Source organism: Phyllosticta citribraziliensis (assembly GCF_038025025.1).
Source record: "Phyllosticta citribraziliensis strain CPC 17464 chromosome Unknown J3D65scaffold_17, whole genome shotgun sequence".
Classification (NCBI taxonomy): Eukaryota; Fungi; Ascomycota; class Dothideomycetes; order Botryosphaeriales; family Phyllostictaceae; genus Phyllosticta; species Phyllosticta citribraziliensis.
In genome coordinates, this window is record NW_027117354.1 from 83,927 (window position 1) to 103,867 (window position 19,941).

General features: G+C 59.4%; 8 protein-coding genes across 8 annotated transcripts; 4 read left to right on the forward strand and 4 right to left on the reverse strand.

Moving 5' to 3' along the window:
* Positions 1 to 721: 721 nt before the first annotated feature.
* On the forward strand, positions 722 to 3,302 carry J3D65DRAFT_176243 (pyridoxal phosphate-dependent transferase). The gene is made up of 5 exons (XM_066794303.1): positions 722 to 1,162; positions 1,412 to 1,758; positions 1,898 to 2,350; positions 2,511 to 2,589; positions 2,708 to 3,302. The coding sequence occupies exons 1-5, from the start codon at positions 823 to 825 to the stop codon at positions 2,875 to 2,877; spliced, it is 1,389 nt and encodes a 462-aa protein (XP_066649822.1). The 5' UTR covers positions 722 to 822; the 3' UTR covers positions 2,878 to 3,302.
* Positions 3,303 to 4,777: 1,475 nt separating this feature from the next.
* J3D65DRAFT_642866 (uncharacterized protein) lies at positions 4,778 to 5,238 on the reverse strand. The gene has a single exon (XM_066802034.1). The coding sequence runs from the start codon at positions 5,088 to 5,090 to the stop codon at positions 4,785 to 4,787; it is 306 nt and encodes a 101-aa protein (XP_066649823.1). The 5' UTR covers positions 5,091 to 5,238; the 3' UTR covers positions 4,778 to 4,784.
* Positions 5,239 to 5,538: 300 nt separating this feature from the next.
* J3D65DRAFT_176474 (kinase-like domain-containing protein) lies at positions 5,539 to 8,241 on the forward strand. The gene is made up of 5 exons (XM_066794305.1): positions 5,539 to 6,465; positions 6,512 to 6,590; positions 6,636 to 6,983; positions 7,036 to 7,498; positions 7,543 to 8,241. Exons 1-5 carry the CDS (start codon positions 5,656 to 5,658, stop codon positions 7,919 to 7,921), a joined length of 2,079 nt encoding a protein of 692 aa, XP_066649824.1. The 5' UTR covers positions 5,539 to 5,655; the 3' UTR covers positions 7,922 to 8,241.
* A 255-nt stretch (positions 8,242 to 8,496) lies between these two features.
* Positions 8,497 to 10,129, forward strand: J3D65DRAFT_642873 (putative MIND kinetochore complex component Mtw1). Its single transcript, XM_066802035.1, has 3 exons — positions 8,497 to 8,623; positions 8,675 to 9,004; positions 9,073 to 10,129. The coding sequence occupies exons 1-3, from the start codon at positions 8,561 to 8,563 to the stop codon at positions 9,727 to 9,729; spliced, it is 1,050 nt and encodes a 349-aa protein (XP_066649825.1). The 5' UTR covers positions 8,497 to 8,560; the 3' UTR covers positions 9,730 to 10,129.
* A 1-nt stretch (position 10,130) lies between these two features.
* J3D65DRAFT_642876 (kinase-like domain-containing protein) lies at positions 10,131 to 13,756 on the forward strand. The gene is made up of 4 exons (XM_066802036.1): positions 10,131 to 10,608; positions 11,233 to 12,142; positions 12,191 to 12,878; positions 12,955 to 13,756. The coding sequence occupies exons 1-4, from the start codon at positions 10,482 to 10,484 to the stop codon at positions 13,726 to 13,728; spliced, it is 2,499 nt and encodes an 832-aa protein (XP_066649826.1). The 5' UTR covers positions 10,131 to 10,481; the 3' UTR covers positions 13,729 to 13,756.
* A 346-nt stretch (positions 13,757 to 14,102) lies between these two features.
* On the reverse strand, positions 14,103 to 16,666 carry J3D65DRAFT_176715 (GNS1/SUR4 family-domain-containing protein). The gene is made up of 3 exons (XM_066794306.1): positions 15,537 to 16,666; positions 15,004 to 15,485; positions 14,103 to 14,913 (listed from the first exon to the last, which is right to left on the reverse strand). Exons 1-3 carry the CDS (start codon positions 16,314 to 16,316, stop codon positions 14,343 to 14,345), a joined length of 1,833 nt encoding a protein of 610 aa, XP_066649827.1. The 5' UTR covers positions 16,317 to 16,666; the 3' UTR covers positions 14,103 to 14,342.
* A 351-nt stretch (positions 16,667 to 17,017) lies between these two features.
* Positions 17,018 to 18,302, reverse strand: J3D65DRAFT_562549 (uncharacterized protein; the record flags this gene model as incomplete). The annotated part of the gene is made up of 3 exons (XM_066797569.1): positions 17,018 to 17,926; positions 17,996 to 18,157; positions 18,204 to 18,302. The coding sequence occupies 3 exons, from the start codon at positions 18,300 to 18,302 to the stop codon at positions 17,018 to 17,020; spliced, it is 1,170 nt and encodes a 389-aa protein (XP_066649828.1).
* A 56-nt stretch (positions 18,303 to 18,358) lies between these two features.
* On the reverse strand, positions 18,359 to 19,681 carry J3D65DRAFT_642881 (anaphase-promoting complex, subunit 10-domain-containing protein; the record flags this gene model as incomplete). The annotated part of the gene is made up of 2 exons (XM_066802037.1): positions 19,195 to 19,681; positions 18,359 to 19,066 (listed from the first exon to the last, which is right to left on the reverse strand). Coding segments are annotated over exons 1-2 (808 nt in total), but the record flags the coding sequence as incomplete, so codon positions are not given.
* Between the last annotated feature and the right edge of the window lie 260 nt (positions 19,682 to 19,941).

A 19,941-nucleotide genomic window follows, 5' to 3' on the forward strand; every position in this document is an offset into this window, starting at 1 on the left:
GGATTCCTCCGCCCTCTGTTTCGTCTCCGCCGCCTCGCAGGCTTCATCCCGAACGTTGGGTCTCATCTTTTCATGACACGCCGGCAATTTACACGCTTCACATTTGCAGACTGGACAACCCACGCCGGCGTTGGAACGGCAACCTTCAGCCAGCTCAACACGCAATGTTTGTTGACGTAAACATGCAGAGGGACTGTTTTTCCATCCACGGGTCGATCTAATCTTGCCGCCTGACCCCAGATCAAGCTTTAGAGTCAGGGCAATTGTTCCCCGGGCTTCTTGCAACGCGTGTCTAATTTTGTTGTCAAACCAGGCAAAATCTGGCAGCACTCATCGCTCCCCGTTGCACATGCCAATAGCAATTCGCAGCCTGCGCACTAAACACACTACGCTGTTGGACGAACCGCATTTCCAAGCTCCAGGCACATGATGAAGGGAAGTGGAGTAGATCGATTAGTTCCACGACGCGATCCAGGGCTCGAGAGTCCCTGAGGAGCCCGGTCCGAGCCGATTCCTTGACTCAACTCAGCTCTCCCACGTCTCGTCCCCGCCGCTATACCCTGCTCCGTCTGTGCTCGACGCGGTTCGCAGCTGACAGTCCGCGCATTGCAATACCGCATGATAAGCGACGGCTTCAGGGCAAAGGCGTATGAAAGGCGTCTAGAGCGGCGCCAGTCTGTAACGCTGCATTGGAACTGGAGTGACTCAACGTCTCAATTAGTGTCGCTCGGGCTATTTCACAACACCGTATCCGCCATTCTTGAAGCATCAACGACTAAACGGAAACATTCTTTCGAAACCTAGATCTATCCAACTCGCATCATGTTCTCCTCACAAAAGCCCAATGGCACCGCCGCCGCGTCCAAGTCGACGCCCGTCCTCCAGCGCTCCCTGCGCTTCACGCCTCCCACCATTACCGCCTCGCGCGGCATATACGTCACGCTAGAGTCGGGGCAACAGGTGCTGGATGCGACGGCCGGCGCGGCGGTGGCATGTCTGGGCCACGGAAACGAGCGCGTGCGCGATGCCGTCATGCGCCAGATGGACCAGATTTCGTACTGCCACAGCTTCATGTTTGGGACGCAGTCGGGAGAAGAGCTGGGGAAACTCGTCATTGATGGGACGGGGGGACGTATGAGCAAGGCTGTTTTTGTAAGCTCGGGTGAGTAGACAGCCTTTTCTGATTTCGGAGTGGGTTGAATGCGCGTTGGTTCTCGTCCAGATACGTTTTCTTTGCTCCTCCTTGGTTTCGGTCATTTTCGTTGGGGAACGTGGGAGTCAAGAGGTGGTGCCCAAGTCTGTTCAGGAATTGTCAATTTCCTATTCGGTTCATCTTTTCGACCTCATACCCCTTCCAAATCTCAAACCCTTTTGTCACAAAAAGAGAACATCCAAATCTAACAGTTCCCAGGCTCCGAGGCCGTCGAAGCAGCCATGAAAATGGCACGGCAATACTTCCTCGAACTCTCACCCCCGCAACCTAAGCGCATCCACTTCATTGCAAGAAAGGGGTCCTATCACGGAACAACGCTGGGCGGACTGTCGCTGGGCGGGCACGTCAGCCGGCGCGCGGCTTTTGAGCCCATCCTCATGCCCAATATCTCGCGCGTCGAGCCGTGCAACGAGTACCGCGGGAGGCGCGAGGGCGAGAGCGTCGAGCAGTATGTGCAGCGCCTAGCAAAAGAATTGGATGACGAGTTTGAGCGCGTGGGACCGGAGACGGTGTGCGCGTTTGTGGCAGAGCCGGTTGTTGGTGCGGTGAGTGCCGTGGTTTCTATGTCATGTCTATCCGCTGGTTGAAGTCGTTGTGGACGGTGTGAAAAGACTGGATGCCATGACCCAGCACTCCCTCATCAGTTCTCTACACAGATACATTGGCTGACTACCTCAAACGCAGGCCCTCGGCGCCGTGCCCTCTGTCCCCGGCTACTTCGCCGCCATGCGCGCCGTCTGCGACAAACACGGCGCGCTGCTCATCCTCGACGAAGTCATGAGCGGCATGGGCCGCACGGGAACACTTCACGCATGGGAGCAAGAGAACATTCTGCCAGACCTTCAGACTATCGGAAAAGGTTTGGGCGGTGGCTTCGCGCCAATTGCGGGCCTCCTCGTTGGCCACCGCGTCGTCGACGCACTCGACAAAGGCTCCGGCGCCTTTTCGCATGGCCACACGTACCAGGCGCACCCCGTGGCGTGCGCGGCAGCGGCCGAGGTGCAGCGGATCGTCCAGGAGGACGACCTGATGGCGAACGTGCGGGCCATGGGGGCGTTGTTGGAGAAACTGTTGAGGGAGGGGTTGGAGGGGCATCCGAATGTTGGCGATATCAGGGGAAGGGGGTTGTTTTGGGGGGTCAGTATTCTCTTTTTCTTTCACCCCCCTCCTTCCTATCTCTGTTTACATTTCTCCTGTTGTACTCGTTTGTTTTGCGCGCGTTTTTTCAACTGTGTTTGGGAGAGAGTGAATGTGTAAAAGACCCCCCGTGCTGACTCCGCGCCGCCGCGCGACGCAGATTGAGTTTGTCCGCGACAAGGCGACGAAACAGCCGTTCGAACCATCCCAGACCGTGGCCATGAGAGTCCACGAAAAAGGTACCGTGCCAATTATCACCCTCCTACCCTTCTCTCACTGACCCCTAACCCTTCCCCCACTCCTCCCATTGTACTCCACCGCTACCCCCACACGCACCCAAGACTAACCTCAACCCAGCCCTCCAGCCCCCCCACAGCATCGCCATCTACCCCGGCAGCGGCACCGCCGACGGCACGCGCGGCGACCACGTGCTCCTGGCGCCGCCGTACACGGTGACGGCGGCCGACGTGGAGGAGATTGCGCGGCGCACCGTGGCCGTCGTGTGCGAGGTTTTGGGGGAGTTGTAGGGAGCGGCGGCGAGCCAGCGGTGAGGAAGATGAAGAGAATGGGGGAGAGGGGGGAGGGAGAGCAGAGATTGAGAAGAAAGAAGAGGGGCGTTGAGGCAGATGGGGCAGCGGACGGCGAGGATGAGGAACGGAAGGGAATTGGTGATGGCAGTTGTTTCAAACGGTTGGTTGCTGCTGCGTAGCGCGGCCTACAGCACCTAGCTCCTAGGTACCTACCGTAGCGTGGGCGCAGCAGATGCGGCATAGCGCGCAGCTAGCGCGATCGCGACCAAGGCTCATGAAACAGAGGCACAGAGCGAGCGGGAGGGAGTGGGTGCGAGCGCGAAAGAGAGAGAGAGAGAGAGAGAGAGAGGCCTTGGCACGCAGCCGCAGCTGTTGGTTGCAGTAGTAAAACAGGATGGGTGGCTTGGCTTGCCTTTTTGGCGTAGTGCTGTTCTTTCGCGACGGCTGTTTGCTGTGCTTCTGATGAGAGGAGTGAGGTAGAGTAATAGAAAGACGGCCTCCAACACTCAACACCGCCACTCAGACCGCGGAAAGTAGACTTCGTTTCTCCCGCGCTCGGGGTGATGCGCACACAGCCCGTCCTTCGCGGCGCAGTTGCGTTTCCCCGTCTCAGCTCTTCACGCGGACATGTCAATGACCGAGCTTCGTTTCTCAGTCCTCACCGTCTCAGCCTCACACTCCGTCCTCCGGCTCATTTACTGGCGTCGTTCGCGCAATGACGTCACGTGGAGAAGTGGAGACTACCAACGGCGGGGCGCTGTAGAACCAAGACAACACCTACGTCGTGCTGTTTGGCTCACTAAGATCGGTATATAGGTAGGTAGCTGCCGGCCGAGTAACGGTGCGCATGTCGTTGGGCTACCGCCGTTCGCGTAGTCAATGCGTTTGGCGAGGCATGTGCGTGTGGTTTAAAATCTCGGGCAGTATTTTCGCCATCAGCGACAGACACGTAGATGGAAAGATATGGTGATGGTGACGATGGCGACAGTGCGTCACGAGCGAGCGAGCGAGCGTGGGGTCCACAGTCCACACAGGTGAGCAGAGCAGGGCAGGCGGACGAGCAGTTGGCTCCGCATTCACGCACGCAGCACGCAGCACGCACCCCTTGCACGCGCTCTGCTGTCCCTGACGACGCCGGGCCAGGTAGGTAGGTAGGTAGGTAGGTAGGTAGGTAGGTAGGGTTGAGCGGAGTGTGGGGAAACGGAAACGCAGCAGCGAGTGGATGGAATGGATGGGCTCGTTGGTACCGTGGTTGCGATGCGATGCGATGCAGACAGAACGCGAGCCAACACCAACGGCCGGGGCGCGCCAGTCTAGCGAGGCGAGGCGAGAGATGGTGCGCAGACAGCGCTCTGGCTACATACACAAGTCGTGATCGGCAGCAAAGTCGTGGCGAGCGCAGGCGGGCGGGGACAAGAAGCAATCCGTGGAGAGGAATCGAGCCGAGATTGGGGACTGGGCGCGGCGGACACGGCGGGTTTTTAGGGTCGCTGGTCAGTGGTCGGAAACGAGATGCGTACGGTAGAGGAGGGTTGAAGCGGAGGAGTGGCTGCGGTGTCGGTCGGGACCAAAGGGGCGGACAGGACAGGACAGGCACAGGGTCCTTGGTCAAATCAAATGAAGATGGCAATGAATGAACAAAGCTTCGTGCGGATCAGAGTGAGAGTGATCGAGTCGGTGCCAAGCGACGAGTGCCATGTTGGTCTCTCGGGGACGAGGAATGGATCGGCGGCGTCATCAATGTCGACGGGAGAGACGGGGACAGCAGGTGCATGTTACGCAGCATGTTGTAGAGCAGCAGCTCGAGGACCGGACTGCAAGTGACCGGGGGCCGGGGGGTCAGTGGTCAGGACCTATGGCCGGGGGACGTGATGGAGGGGGAACGTGCTGGGTTCCGGCAAAAGTCACGTCTCGTCAGTCAGTCGTCGCTCGGCGGACGTCGATGGCTTGGGAGAAGCGAAGCGAAGGGAAGCGAGAGCGGAGAGAGAGAGAGAGACTGGCTTTTGAATCGCCGTTTGCCGCGGCTGATGCGACATGGTGCGAGCGAGAGGAATGGGGGGGTTGATTGATGTTATTAGAAGATGTTTGTCCGCTGTGAGGCGCGAGGTTTCAGACGGCTTCTTGTGACGTTGGGGATGAAGACAGGAAATGAGATGAAGGAGGAAAAAAGAAAAGGACAGAATCGTCAGGCTGTGCATTGGAGAGATCATGTTGGAAGTGCTAGCCAAGGTAATAAGGTCAAGTGTTTCGCCCGGGGCGCCACTGTTGTAGGAGGGAGCATCGCATCGTACCGTAGGCAGAGTGAATTACCAAAGCAACGCACTGATGAGGACCGACTTCCCTGCTCTGCCTCTGCCTTGCAGTGCCGCTGCAAATCACCACTCGAAGTCTGTATCTCACAACATCTTCAACCCTCCACCTCAAGATCATGTCCACTCTGCTCTGCCTCTTTGGCCCCCCCTCTTGACCGACTCGATCCGGCAGCCTCGTCCGCCGTCTCCCCATTTCCCCGTCCCCAGGGCAGTCAAGTCCCTAGGTTGAGGTGGCTTCGTCACACTCACTCAGGTCCGCTCCGCTGCCTCGTCCGACCGACGGCACCGACTGGACTGAACAATTTGCCTCGCCGCTCCGAGCCTCGACTCCTCCTCCTCCTCCTCACCAACTCCCGTCTCCATCGCCGCCTGCTCGTCGCTGCTTCCTCCTCCTCTCACATCCTCCGCCCGCACTTGATTTTGGATTCGCTCCACGTCGGTTCCAGTGCCGGCCGGCCCAGCCATGTCCACCCCTTCGACCGCGACCGCGACCCTCCCGCCTCACCAAACCTATCCCTACCACCAGGCCTGGCAGCCGTCCGTGCCGCAGCATGTAAACGCCAGTTCGCGTCCCTCTTCCAACGCTTACTACAACAACGCCTATTCCGGCTCAGACTTGCGCCGGACCGCAACCGTCAACGCGCGTCAGCCCGCGCCGCCGCCGCCCCAGCAGCAGCAGCAGCAGCAGCAGCAGCAATCACAACCCGAGTACTCGCAGCAATACCTGCCCGACCAGACTCGAATGTCCGACATGCCCTCCCGCCGCCGCGAACATCAGCCGAACTGGGACGAATTCTACAAAAACGGCATTCCAAAGGAGGTCATCGTCATTGATGACTCTCCAGAGCCACAGCCCGCGAGATCCGCTGCCGCAGACAACTCCGCTCGCCATGCCGACAAGAAACGCAAGACGGCTGCCTCGACCGCCTACGACCCAGTCTACCAGCAGCAAACTTCGTACTCGACCACCCAGACGCCATACTACGACACCCCATCCAATCACACCGTCTCGACCGACAGGACCGCCTCGGCCATTCACACGACCGCCTCCACCTCGCTAGGCTCGTCCGTCGGCAATGCCGCCGCCAACAAAATAGAAGACGGAGTCGTGGGCCAGAAGCGAAAGCGGACCACCCGCAGGACGGCACAAGACGAAGCAAAGGAGGCCAAGCGGAGAGAAGCCGATCAGGAGCGCGAACACTGGACTGCCTACGTGCCTCCACCTCAGCCTCCGATCAAGGCAAAGGAGGTTTACGTCAAGGCTGTTGGTGACGTAAGTCGATCACCTACATCGAATTTCATCTTCTGACCATTCGCAGAGAGGCCGCACGAACGAAAAGGTTGATGATGAGGACGGGCACTACATTGTGCACGCCGATGCCGACTTGACTGAGCGATGTAAGCGTGCCGTCGTAGAGACGTAGCCAGTGCTAACATGTCCAGATCAAATCATCAAACTGCTCGGCCAAGGAACATTTGGCAAAGTCGTCGAGGCGTACGACAGGCGCTTGCGCAACAAATGTGCGATCAAGGTCATCCGGTCGGTCCAGAAATACCGTGATGCATCACGCATCGAACTCCGCGTCCTCTCGACGCTCAAGCACAACGACGACGCCAACCGGAACAAGTGCATTCACCTGCGCGACTGCTTCGATTATCGGAATCACATTTGCATCGTCACCGACTTGTATGGGCAAAGTGTTTTTGACTTTCTCAAGTCGAATCAATTTGTGCCCTTTCCCAGCACGCACATTCAGACCTTTGCTCGGCAGTTGTTTACGAGCGTGGCTTGTAAGTTCCGTCGCTTTCGATCTACATGCTAGATTTTTACTGACTTTTCCAGTCCTCCACGATCTGCATCTCATCCACACAGATTTAAAGCCCGAGAATATATTGCTCGTCAACAATGCTTACCAAACATTCACCTACAACCGCACCATCCCATCATCCTCGGCCACCATCAGCCGGTCGGCCCGTCATCGCAAAGTTCTTCTCAATCCGGAAATCCGGTTGATTGACTTTGGTTCTGCAACCTTTGATGACGAATACCACTCGTCGGTCGTCTCGACACGACACTATCGGGCGCCTGAAATCATCCTCAACCTCGGCTGGAGTTATCCGTGCGACATTTGGAGCATTGGATGCATCTTGGTTGAATTTTTCACTGGAGATGCCCTGTTCCAAACGCACGACAATCTGGAGCACCTTGCCATGATGGAGGCAGTGTGTGGAGGCAAGCTCGACAGACATATCGTCAGACAGGTCACTGCAAAGGATAGGGGTTCATCACGCAACCCAGCTGCACAGTAAGTTTTGATTGACTTTTGATTGACTTGGCTGACCCTCTTAGATACTTCAAGGGACAGAAGCTTGATTACCCAAATTCGGAGACGGCCAAAGGCTCTAAGAGATACGTCAAGGCCATGAAGAAGCTGCAGGTATGTTACCCACTGCCCAAAAACTTACAGCATCTAACCGACCAGGAAACCATTCCTCCCCACACCCAATTCAACGTTCAATTCCTTGATCTTCTCAGGAAGATTTTCGTCTACGATCCCTCAAAACGCATCACGGCCAAGGAGGCCTTGAACCACCCCTGGTTCAGCGAGAGGATCGAAGACGACGGCACCGAGGCCCTCAAGATTCGCAAGAGACAGGACAAGTTGCGGACCGAAAAGGCGACAGCCGATGGGTTGGTGCACAATAGGGCTTTGGGTCTTCGATCATGACAGCGCCCCCAATTTTGACGACTTTTCTTACGAAAGGAGCATCCACGGAAACCCCAGTCACCCAGGAGAGGGTAGGAGTTTGAAGGGTCATGTTTTTTTTCCATCAGTTACACTGCATACCTTTTTTTTTCTTTCGATTCAGACAGACAAAGGGCCCGGTTACATTGAGCGACTTGTATACCAAGGGTGCCATTCGATTCAGCGTTTTGATTGAGATGACGTTTTGGTTCACGATTTGATCCAGGCGTGACCTAGAGACGGATGAGATACAAAATGGGTTGACATGGCCGAGGGGGGATCATGGCCAGGGTATTGAAGGGCCAAGGGCCACAGACCACAGGGCCAGGGCTGTTAGCAGGGTCTTTGAGCAGGCGACAGAGTGTCTTGCAATTCGAGATTAATGCCGTGCCTCGACAAACAAAACAAAGGCTTGAGCTGAAGATTTGATCAACAACGGAGACGGCAGCGATGGGTGACATGACTCGAGTGTTGGTGCCCAGCGTTGGAGGTCATCCCCGGTGATCTGCGGCTAGGCGGTGAGGCAGCGGGCGGACTTCCGCAGCACCTCCGCTCCGCCCGCCGCAAGGAAGTGTAAACACTGAATGCGACGCGACACGCTTCTCGCCCAACGCCCTCACCATGGCGAGCGCAAAGCAAGTAGAGACGGCGCTCCTGACGGAGCACTTTCGCTACACGCCTCTGGTATATCATAGTCACCAACCGCCGCGGGCAACACACACTGACACTCGGCAGACGCTCATCGACCAAATCATCAACATGATCAACGAGCTGCTGCAGCACGCCGTCGACGCGATCGAAGCGGGACTCCTCAACACGGCGCCGGAGCACCTGGGCTTCGCGGCCAAGGCGGCGGCGCAAAACACGATCCCCGACACGGACGGCGAGGGCCGCCCGCTGTTCCCCGAGATGCGGCGCGAGGTCGAGGAGGGCGTGCACCAGCTCGAGACGCTGCTCGAGGCGCATGTCGACCGCAACTTTGACAAGCTGGAGATCTGGACGCTGCGGAATATTTTCACGGTCGAGAGGGAGGTTGTGCCGTGGGTGCGGTTGAAGCATTACGAGGTATGCGTGCGTGCGTGGTGGGGAGGCAGGCTCGTTGAAGATGGTGGTTGCTGACGGTGATTTTGCAGGATATACAGATTCCCGACGCGGATTCGAAGCAGCCGACGCCCGAATCCGTCCAGGCGCTCCGGCAGAAGGTGCTGGAGACGTCCAAGCTGCAGACGGCGCTGCTGGTGGAAAAGGCGCGCAACGAGGCGCTGCTCACACAACTGCGCAGCCTACTTGGCGCCCCGACGACAAAAAGAGAACCGACGGCGTCCCCCCGAGCGACAGACAATGGCGGCAGCAACAGGAGGGAAGAAAACGAGGGACAAGCATCTGCGTCGCTGGGCTTCCTATCAACGGGGCCGGCCGCACAGGCGCTGGGAGTCAGTTCGACACTGGCGACGACCGAGGCTGGGACGGCCGCCGCGCGCAACAACGAGCCGCTCAAGACCAACACGGCGTTCACGCTGTCGCAGCTCCCGGCGCTGCGCTCGCTGCTCGAGGCGCTGCGGCCAAAGGTGGCGGCGCTGGGGCCGTCGGCGGCCGGCGGCGAGTTGTCGCGCGAGCGCAGAGACTACATTGAGAGGCAGACGCGGCGGCTGCTGGAGAGGCGCGGGGTCGATGTCAAGAATGGCGAGGGCAGCGTCGAGGGCATGGGCAGGAGGATTGCGCCGGAGGAGGTCAGGGGCATGGAGGAGGTGGCGAGTATGGTCGGGCAGGGGGACAGGATGGAGGAGTGATGTTTAGTGATGTGATACCCGTATTGAGGCGTTTGTTGGAGTTGGAGACAGTGGTAGCAGGCATCAAGTCCGGTCAGCAGGGTGGAGGGAGGTGCGGGCACGGACGAGGCGCCGACAGACAGACAGACGCACCAATCACAAGGCCATGGGCGGGCCACGAGCTGAGGTGGGGATTCGGTTCGACGACGTTCTGCTCGAGCACATGAAGTGAAGTTGTTGAGTGCCGTGATGGGGCGTCTGGGGGTGGCGATGAGAGAGCGGTTTAGCGTCGCCAAGCAGACGTTGCCTGGAGGTCTGGTGGTGTCTGCTGGCCTGGCCTGGCCTGCCCTGCCCTGCTTTGCTGTGCTGTGCTGCTGCTGTGCCAGACTGATGCATACGTCCATGGGCTGACTGCACTCCTCTTTTTTTCTGTCCGTCTGCATCTCCAGTCGGCCTGATTTTCTACTTTGACCACGTCTCACTCACTCACTCCATCCTCATCTCCATCTCCTCCGACGACGACGACAGCGCGCACGCACACACGCACGCATCTCGCCGTCTCGTCTCGACTCATCCCAACAACCCAACCCAACCTAAGCCAGCCAGCGAGCGCGTCGTCCCGCCCGGCCTCTGCCGCAGGCTTGAATCATCCATTCACGGCACCCATCCGATCCCTTTGACAAGCTACCGTCCCCGACCGACCTACGTCAACGTTTCCGCGCAAGCAGTGGTTCCAATTTGCTTTAGCTTGCTTCGTCCAACCACAACCAACCATGCCCTCCTCAGACGCTCTGCAGCCCAATGAGAGCGCCCATGGCCCAACCTTGAAGCCTGCCCTCTCCAAACCGGACAACAGCGACCAACAGCTCGCCAGCCCGAGGGCTGCTGCCGCCTCCAAATGTGAGTTTATTTTCTCTTTTCTCTTCTTTCTTTTTTTTTTTTTTCTTCTGCTGTTGTTGCTGCATATTTTGGAGCTTCACTTTGGCGCCGTTCCTGCATCTGCTTTGCGTCATCCCGGTCCAGTCCAGGCAGTCCACAATCCACCATTCCACGCGCCGGCATGCTGCTTGCTTGCCGCACGTGAGGACTTTCCTGATCCAACCAACCGCCCCGACGCCGGATGCTCATCCAGTTTCATGGCCGCTACACGCAACGATTGGGGATGCAGCAAAATATTGGCCATGACGAATTGCCCTTGCGCCCAATGCCGCAGAGCCTCGACGACGACGCGTTTGGAGGCCAGCAGCAACGTTATCGCCAGCTTATCAGCCCACTCGCCCACCTCACAGGGTCGCCCAGGGCAGGCAAAATGTCGAGTGAATTCTTTGGCTCGTTTGTGACACCCTCGCCGGGGCAGCTTATCTACTCGCTCGGATCCACTGGTTACTCGGTCGTCTCTCTTCCACTATTCGCCGCGCCTGGGTACACTTGGGACAGACGTCACCGCCGTCGCCGCCGCCACCACCATGATGATGCCGCTTTTGGACCTGTTTTCGAAAATGAGCTGTATTAACAAGTCTGCAGTTGTGACCATTGCCGAGCCCGAGAGCATCTCGCCGCTCATGGAGGGCCGCCACAAGGACCTGCCCGACGACGACGACGCCTTCGCCCTCGAGCGCGTCCCGTCCAAGCAGCAGCACCGCGTCAAGATTGGGAGACGCCTGCAGGGCCGTCCCTCGAATGAGCGCAGCAACTCGTCCAACCCCAGCCTGGCCGAGAGCGCCCTGTCCAACGTTTTGGCCGAGGATGGCGCCCACCGCGGCGGCCATTCGCATGAGAATCTGGTTTCTCAGGTCGCCGCGTGGGTCAAGCAAGAGAAAGCTCGTCGCGCGGCGCGCAGGAGCAAGCGCGCGGCAAAGGCGGCGTCGACTGCTGAGCGGAGCGTTGAGGTGGCGCAGACGGACGGGACGTGTGAGACCAAGCCCAGACGCGACTCGGACAGCTCTGAAGGCTCGACTGCGCTCGACAATCTGGAGACGCTTGTTGAGTCGAGCCTGTCGCTGCTCACTCATGAGGGGCGTCGCGCGGGACACCGCATTGGTCGCAGGCTGCGGCGCCACTCGACGGCGGCATCATCCGACAATGAAGACCTCGAAGTACAGGTCCCCAATGTCGACGCGTGGCTCGACAATTCGCGCACGCTGGCCTACTCGGGCGGCAAGAATGAGGAGGACGTGGACGAGACGTTGACGCCCGGCTCGCGCAAGGCCAAGGAGAAGCAGGCGTGGGCGACGTTCAAGTACGAGATTGTGCGGCTGGCGCACACGCTCCGGCTCAAGGGATGGCGCAAGATTCCCATGGAGATGAGCAACGAGATTGAGGTCGAGCGGCTGAGCGGCGCCCTGACCAACGCCGTCTACGTCGTCACGCCGCCCAAGAAGCTGCCGTTGACGGCCGACGAGGAAAAGGAGGTGCGGCCTCGCAATCCTCCCATGTGAGTCCACCTCTACAACAGTTGAACAGTGACTGACGTGGTATGTAGCAAACTGCTGCTCCGCATCTACGGTCCGCAGGTCGAGCACCTCATCGACCGCGAGTCGGAACTGCAGATTCTGCGGCGCCTGGCGCGCAAGCGCATCGGCCCGCGGCTGCTGGGGACGTTTAGCAACGGACGCTTCGAGGAGTACCTCCACGCGCGCCCGCTGACGCCGCAGGACCTGCGCAACCCGGACACGTCGATGCAGATTGCCAAGCGCATGCGCGAGCTGCACGAGGGCATCGACCTGCTGCCGCAGGAGCGCGAGGACGGGCCCTTTGTCTGGCGCAACTGGGACAAGTGGGTGAACCGCTGCGAGCAGATTACCGAGTGGCTGGACGCGCAAATCGAGCAGCAGTCCAACAACGACGGCGAAGCAGCGGCGCCGGCAGCAGACGGCAAGCTCAACGCGTGGAGGCGCCGCGGCTTCGTGTGCGGCGCGCAGTGGAAGGTCTTCCGCGCCACGGTCGACAAGTATCGCCGCTGGGTCGAGGAGCAGTATGGCGGCGCCGAGAAGCTCAAGGACAAGCTCGTCTTTGCGCACAACGACACGCAGCACGGCAATATTCTGCGGCTGGTGCCGCCGGGCGACTCGCCGCTGCTGCTGCCGGCCAACGAGCACAAGCAGCTGGTCGTCATTGACTTTGAGTACTCCAACGCCAACACGCCGGGCTTTGAGTTTGCCAATCACTTTGTGAGTTGTCCTTGTCTTACCTGGGGGGTTGTGGTTGTTGTTGTGGTTTTTGTGGCGGTTGGCTAATAAGATACAGGCCGAGTGGTGCTACAACTACCACGACCCGCACGCCTCGCACGCCTTCAACGTGCCCGCCTACCCGTCGCTCGCCGAGCAGACGCGCTTCATCCGCAGCTACGTCACGCACCGGCTGTCGGCCGTGCAGCAGTCGTCGTCGTCCACCCACTCGCAACCTGCGTCCGCCATGGCGCCCATCTCGCCGCTCCTGCAACCGCACCACCCCTCATCACAACCACAACAATCTTCCTCCCTACCACAATCATCACAGACCCGCCCCTCCCACACCCCCAACCCCCCCTCCACCTCGTCCATCACAACCTTCATGCTCGACTCGCGCGCGCCGCCGCAGCAGTGGCGCGACGCCGAGGAAAGAGAGGAACGCAACGTCAACGCCGTCGTCGAACACCTGCTCGCCGAGACGCGCCTGTGGCGCATGGCCAACTCGGCGCAGTGGGTGGCGTGGGGCATCGTGCAGGCGACGGTGCCGGGGCTGCCGGATTTCTTTGGCGCGGCCGACGCAGAGAAGAAGAAGCAGGACGAGGGGGAGCAGCAGGAAGAGGAAGACTACATCAACGGCAACGGCAACGGCAACGGCGAGCGCCGCGCCTCCGCCGCCGCAGCGGCAACGACCGACGAAGACGCGTTCGACTACCTCGGCTACGCGCAGGAGCGCGCGCTGTTCTTCTGGGGCGACGCCGTGCAGTTGGGCATCGTGGAGAGGGGGGAGCTGGAGCTGGAGCGCGTCATGAGCGAGGAGATGAGGGCGAGGGTCAAGGTTGTGGAGTCGTAGGTTGAAGGTTATGAGGATGAGGATGAGGATGGGGGGGGGGGGGGGGGGGGGAAGGGAAGGGGGAGGGATTTGAGGGGGAATGGCTAACGGCTGACGGCTGATGGCTGCTTGATACGGATGGTGGATCACGGCTGCTATGGATGACGGATGAATGGGATGAATGGATAGATAGAGAGATGCGTGCATGCAAGCATGGATAGATAGATAGCTACACCCACCCACCCCCTGCAAGCGCAGGCAGATATTTTCAGACGAAGTAAATGGCGAAATCATGAATTGCAGTCAGGCAGGCAGGCAGACAGGCAGACAGACAATAAGATAATTTGTGTGGTGTGGGTGTGTTGTAACCCCTGTGTAAGGTAGGTACATAGGCTACCGAGGCTACCGAGGCTACCGAGGCTATGAAGGTTGTACTGTAGGTAGCAAGGTAAGCAAGGTAGCAAGCTCCCCCATCTTCTTCAACGGCCATGACTAAACCCGACTGCTCGCTCACTGTGTCTCTCTCCCCCGTCTCTTTGATGGACCGACTCCCCCCGTCTCTTGGGCTCTTTCTCTCTCTCGCCTTGCCCTCGGCCTGACTGACTGGCTGGCTGACTGACTGACCAGCTCGCTCGCTAGTGCTTGACCATGTCCGCGTAGCTCGCAGCGTGGCCATTGCCATTGCCGTTGCCATTGCCGTTCGCATGCCCATTCGTATGACCATTGACATGGCCATTACCATTCCCATTACCATTACCCCACCCCTCGCCCTCGCCCTCCTCCTCCTCCTCCTCCTCACTACCCTCACTACCCTCACCGGCCCCCTCCTCCCCCCACACGCCCAACCCCCGCGCCCGCTCGGTCAAAAACCGCAACGCGCGCGCGCCCACCTCCTTCGCCTTGCCCTTCGCCCCACTCAGCCCCCTCTCCACGTCCGCGACCGCGTTCGCGACCAGCAGCCGCGGCGCGGCGTTGTCCTTGATCAGGAACTGCAGCCGCTGCAGGTCCTTCTGCAGCTGCGGCGGCAGCGCGGCCCACTCGGCGCGCTCGATCGACGTGCCGAAGCCTTCGACGCGGTTCGCGGTGCTGCGGGCGGCGTCGGACGTTGCGGCGGCGGCGGCGGAGGGTTTGGTTGGTTTGGTGGTTTGGGGGGCGGTGCTGGTGCGTTTGAGGTACGAGCGAATGAAGAAGCGGGTGAAGAGCATGCTGTGTGTGCGTTAGCTTCTTTCTTGCTGTGATGTGGTTTGAGACTGGATGAGGGAGGGGCATGGATGGAGGGAAGGAAAACAAACGCACGTCAGCGGCATCAGGTAGATGACATTCAGCCAGATGGCAAACGACTGGCCCGTCGTGTCGATGCAATTCACTTTGACATACTCCTTCCGCCACCTCGTCTCCTCGACGACCTCACCACCAGCCGAGCCCGCTGCGCCACCACCGACGCTGCCCGAGTCATCGCGCACGTTCTCGGCCAGCCCCTCTTCGCCGGCGGCGCGCAGCAGAATCTTCTTGAAGGCAGGCCAGCTGGCGCCGGCCGCGGCGACGGAGCCGGCTGATGCGGCGGCGGCGGATGCTTCAGAGGCCAGCGACTCGACGGCTGCCGTCGCTTTGTGTAGGATGGTGTAGGGTGTTGAGACGGGGATCGTGTAGGCGACGAAGAGGTGCACCATGGCGAAGGAGGCGCCAATCACAAACTGCGCAATCTGCATGGTCGTCAAGGTGCGCTTGAGGCCTTGGGGGACGCGCACGCCCAGCGCGGCAAACGTGTAGTACGTGTACTGCAAACAATTAGTTTTGTGGATTTGGGTGAGTTGAAGCAGGGGACGTACCATGAGCGCGTGGATGCCCGAATTGATGTAGACAAACATCCAAATGGGCGGCGACATGAAGCGGATGCCGGCCCACATGCACAGCATGGCGCCGGCGTGGTGGTACGTCTGCAGCGTGGAGCTGCGCTTACCCTTTGCCAGGATGATGGCCGTGTCGAGCACCTCGTAAAACTTGGACAGATAAAACAGCCACCCCCAGAACGCGAGGCCCTCGTTCCAGAGCCGGCCCACGTCGGTAGGGTCCGGTTCGCCATTGACCCCCAGGTGCAGCGCCGCGTTCTTCATCTCCCACGCGCTGTTCGTGCTGTTGAACGTCGCCGCGTCGCCCAGCCCGCGCGGCCCGTTCACCTTGCAGTACGCGTCGACGTTTTCCACCACCCCGCTCTGGAAGCTGGTGGCGCTCCTGAAGCCGGGCGTGATGCGCAGCAGGGCTCCAAACATGGCCACGTTGGTGATTGCCGAGTAGAGGGCGAGGAAAATGTTGTGGGCCAGCACGAACGCGTAAAAGGCCTTGGACTTGCTGATCGGCCATGGCTTGTTGCCGCGCGAGCGGTTGTAGGCATTGAGGGCGGTGACGGTGACGGCGTATATCGAGGCAATTGTGATGGGGACGGCGGCGGAGAGGGCCTTGTTGTAAATGTCGGCGTCAATGGCAAAGGGCGCCCTCCAAATGAGGGTGTCGTCGGCGGGAGGAGGCGCAAGAGCCGGAGGAGCCCAGTCTGGAGGGAATTTGAACAGGCTCGGATCGGGCAGTTGGAGGTGCAACTGAGGACCCGACATGGTGGTGGTGGCACGCGAGACGGTGGTGAGCGGAGGTTGCGCGCCGGTGCTTCAACGGCTGTCCATGCAGGGAGAGCTTGAGCTCGGACGGGCGACGAGGTTGAGGTGCTGGCAGTGGAGAGGCACGAGACCAACTCCTGTGGTGAGGTGAAGGTGAGGTGAGAGTAATGTATCGAGAGTGGACGGAGAGACAGAAGACAGGGAACGTGGAGACGACTCGAAAATAATATGGCGGGCGCAACGGAAAAAGATCAGCATGACGTTGGCGACGCAGCGCCCCAACACTTTCTCCCAGCATCCCGCGTCGGACCGCTCCTGGCCCAAGCCCCGGCCCCTTGACCCGCCAGGATGCTCTGTTCTCACATGCAACATCCATCCATCCATCCATTCATCAGTTCGCATCATGGCATTCTCTTGACCTGCATTCTCCACGTCAAATCCATCCGTCCATCTCGTCGACCTTCCGCACCACGTCTGTCTTGTCCCGCCCCGTCTCGTCGCTCGGCCCAGCTCGTCTTCGTCTTTCACCTCGGCAACTCGGGACGCCATGATAGGTCAAACCGCTCGTAGCGTCCAACCGGCCATATCAAACTTTGAGCCCAACAATTTCACAGCGTCTGCATAATCTCAACTGCCGGACATGTCTGCCCGTCCAATTGATCGTTGCCACAATCTCTCTTGTACTCGCTGCTCGCGTCGATTTAAGGTTGCCCTGGCCGCGGCTTGCTAGCTAGGGGCAGTGGCGGGGGCCCCCCCGACCCGCCCAAATCTTTCCTCTTTGGCGGTGGCGGCGGCGGTGGCTTCTTGCCCACCACCCCTGTTGGAGGCGCACTGGCTGGCGGACTCACTGGTGCATTTGCTGGTGCCGCTGGTCCAGCTGGTGTGGAGCTCGCGCCGTTGACTCTATCCAAGACGCCATACTTTTGGTTGAGCCCGTTGGCCGTCTGCATGCCGGCGGCAACCTGATCGCCGTGTCTCTGACGGAAATTGTTTGCAGTTGATGCCGCGCTGCGCATGTCATTAAACGACACGGAGGACGGATTTTTGTGGAAGGATTGCGCCGTCTTGAACGCCGACTGCTTTTGCGCAAACGAGGTGCCTTGGGTGGGAGTGTTTTCGGAGCTTGAGGAACCTAGCCGCATGCTCGAAAAGCGTGACTGCAGCCCCGAAGCCGGCGCATTTTGGTCTTGCCGCGGAGGAGGGCTGGCGCGCGCAGGAACCGGCGGAGAGGCAGTCCGTCCAATGTTGAAACCTGGAACGGACACTCCAGCCTTTCCCAGTCTGTTTATTGCCCCGCTATTCAGCGTGCCACTTTCAGGTTTTGCCGGTGTGTCGACGCTCTCTTGGTACGTGGGTGGAGGTGCTGGGGCGTAAAGATCTGGATGGGAGTTTTGCCTCGGTGGCAATCGAGGCGGAAGTCTCGGCTTTGCGGCTGGTGCAGGCTTCGAGCTCGGGGGAGTTGACGAGTTGACAGGTGTAGATGACTCTGAGCCAGGCCTCCTAACTGGAGGCGGAGGAAGATGCGACGTTGACAGGCCGGTCGTGTCGGCACGGTATGGGCCTGGCGGAGGCCTCGCGGCTTCTTCCTCTTCCCTCTGTGCCGCCTCCATCTGTCGCTGACGTTCCTGCGATGCCTCCAATTCGGCTTGCGACAAGGGCGCGCCCAAGCCGCTTCTGACGGGGGCGACACTCGAACTCGAACCACTCGCTCCATTGCCGTAGGCGGCGTAGTGTTTGGGCGGCGGTGCAAACGACGCGGGATCTCTCAAGGACGACAGAGGACGAGATTGGTGGTTTCGAGATGCTTCGGCTGGATCGCTGCCCTTGCCCATGAGACCTTTCTGCGCGTCGTTAGTGGGACGGATTGGAAACGTGGTGGGGGCTCACAGCTCGGTCACGGAGGCCCTTGGGCTGGTCTGATGAGGATGAGGAGGACCTCTTTTCGGGGTGCCAGCCGCCCTTGGCGAGGTTTGTGAATTTGTCCATGTTGTGATGGTGTACTGTAGACTGTGGGGAGCTGAAGGTGCGGGTTGTACGAGCGCGGACAACCCAAGGCGGGGCAGGGACTGAGTCATGCACTCCGCACTCCATTGACAAGGTACATGTATTGGTTACATTCTATCTCAACTCTACCTCTGGAAAGTCCAAGTCTGGAACCATCTTGGCCTGGGGCTTTGAAGAGTTGCTCGTCGTCTTTTTGGCCGAAATCTTCTTTTCCCGACCCAACTTGTCCTTGGCAAATATCTGGAGACCTCGCAAGTGCGAGTCTTTGCCGTTTTGATGGTTCTCGACAATCTTGACTTGGACCAGCATTGCCCGCAAGACTGGCAGCTTCTTGCGCCGTGTTTCTCCACCCTCCTCGTCGACTTCATCATCCGAATCTTCTGATGCAGATCCTTCCCGGGCACCGACTCCTTCGAAATCGACATTGATCCATCCTCTTGGCTCCACCAAAGGCATGACTGCCCATTCCTGCAGGTCCATTTCGCCCATGCCGGCGAAGAAGGCAATCTCCTTTGGCGTGTAGCTCTCGTCCTGGTCAAAGTCGAGGAAGATGCGCATGGCCACGATTTCAACCACCTTGAAAAAGTGAATGTTGAGATAGTGCGGTGCCGGCCCGTCAGTCTGCCAAAAGCTGGTGGTCAAGGGTGAGCGGAGTTGTGGAACACCACAGCCCGGCTTGCTAGTTGAGACGCTCCACGATGCAAGTGATGAGATTTCCTTGACGTTGGGTGGCAGAGTGTCGGAATCTAGCTTCAGTTGTCAGTTGTATTGCCGGTTGAAGAAAAGCAATGCTCCACGCGCGGCAACGGGAAACGACAGGGGTCGAGTGGAGCGTGGATGACGAGTCGCATCGCCGGTACGGTACGGTACTCACCTGGAGGCTCATCGTCCACTTCTTCTCCGAGCTCTTCGTCGCCATCGACATCGACCATTTGCTCCTCCAACTCGGTTCCGGGCTCGCCAGGACTGGCCCCCTCAATGTCTGACGGAGGGTCGAGATAGCTGTCGGGGTCGAGCTCAGGCTCACCCTGGGCATGGAGATGGGTTCGCGGCATGCCGTCTGAATCGTCTGGCTGATGGTGTTGTCGAGTTTGTTTTGGCTCGCCGTCTCGTCCAAAGCCCCGCCAAGCGCCGTCCCCTGCCCTGCAACTTCCTGTCTCCACAGGCACGTCGCATCCTCAAAAAAGAATCATCACCAAATCCTCTCGGCCTCTGCCGCCCCCAACGCCAAAGAAAGCAATTCGCTCGGACCTTGGGCTGGCGTAGCACACCGCTTCAAGACCTCAATGCTGACGATGCAGCGAGACTCAACGGCGTCTCTGCCAGGCCACATGGCTTGCACCACCAGGACGAGCTCAAACAGATCTACTCGTCATCTGCTTCCGACATGGCTCCATGTTGTTCAATATATCGCTGCCGAATCCTTGTCGCCTCGTTCTTTTTCCCGACATCCACCTTGTCGGTTACACTGCCTCTCAAGACATCCAAACATGTCATCATGTCCGTGATTGCTCTGCAAGGAGCCATGCACACGACGAAAATCTGCGCAAAATTGGGGCCGCTTCATCCACCTCTCCATTTACTCACCATCGCCTTCCACCTCTTCGGAACACCCTGTCTG

Bases quoted from the DNA above. Each gene is read 5' to 3' on its own strand.
- J3D65DRAFT_176243 (XM_066794303.1), top strand. From the start codon at position 823: ATGTTCTCCTCACAAAAGCCCAATGGCACCGCCGCCGCGTCCAAGTCG. The intron at 1,759-1,897 runs GTGAGTGCCGTG...CCTCAAACGCAG, and splicing joins CAGAGCCGGTTGTTGGTGCG to GCCCTCGGCGCCGTGCCCTC. The intron at 2,351-2,510 runs GTCAGTATTCTC...CGCGCGACGCAG, and splicing joins GAAGGGGGTTGTTTTGGGGG to ATTGAGTTTGTCCGCGACAA.
- J3D65DRAFT_642866 (XM_066802034.1), bottom strand. From the start codon at position 5,090: ATGATCTCTCCAATGCACAGCCTGACGATTCTGTCCTTTTCTTTTTTC.
- J3D65DRAFT_176474 (XM_066794305.1), top strand. From the start codon at position 5,656: ATGTCCACCCCTTCGACCGCGACCGCGACCCTCCCGCCTCACCAAACC. The intron at 6,466-6,511 runs GTAAGTCGATCA...GACCATTCGCAG, and splicing joins ACGTCAAGGCTGTTGGTGAC to AGAGGCCGCACGAACGAAAA. The intron at 6,984-7,035 runs GTAAGTTCCGTC...TGACTTTTCCAG, and splicing joins GTTGTTTACGAGCGTGGCTT to TCCTCCACGATCTGCATCTC.
- J3D65DRAFT_642873 (XM_066802035.1), top strand. From the start codon at position 8,561: ATGGCGAGCGCAAAGCAAGTAGAGACGGCGCTCCTGACGGAGCACTTT. The intron at 8,624-8,674 runs GTATATCATAGT...GACACTCGGCAG, and splicing joins ACTTTCGCTACACGCCTCTG to ACGCTCATCGACCAAATCAT. The intron at 9,005-9,072 runs GTATGCGTGCGT...GTGATTTTGCAG, and splicing joins TGCGGTTGAAGCATTACGAG to GATATACAGATTCCCGACGC.
- J3D65DRAFT_642876 (XM_066802036.1), top strand. From the start codon at position 10,482: ATGCCCTCCTCAGACGCTCTGCAGCCCAATGAGAGCGCCCATGGCCCA. The intron at 10,609-11,232 runs GTGAGTTTATTT...ACAAGTCTGCAG, and splicing joins GGCTGCTGCCGCCTCCAAAT to TTGTGACCATTGCCGAGCCC. The intron at 12,143-12,190 runs GTGAGTCCACCT...CGTGGTATGTAG, and splicing joins CGGCCTCGCAATCCTCCCAT to CAAACTGCTGCTCCGCATCT.
- J3D65DRAFT_176715 (XM_066794306.1), bottom strand. From the start codon at position 16,316: ATGTCGGGTCCTCAGTTGCACCTCCAACTGCCCGATCCGAGCCTGTTC. The intron at 15,486-15,536 runs GTACGTCCCCTG...AATTGTTTGCAG, and splicing joins CGGGCATCCACGCGCTCATG to TACACGTACTACACGTTTGC. The intron at 14,914-15,003 runs GTGCGTTTGTTT...ACGCACACACAG, and splicing joins ATCTACCTGATGCCGCTGAC to CATGCTCTTCACCCGCTTCT.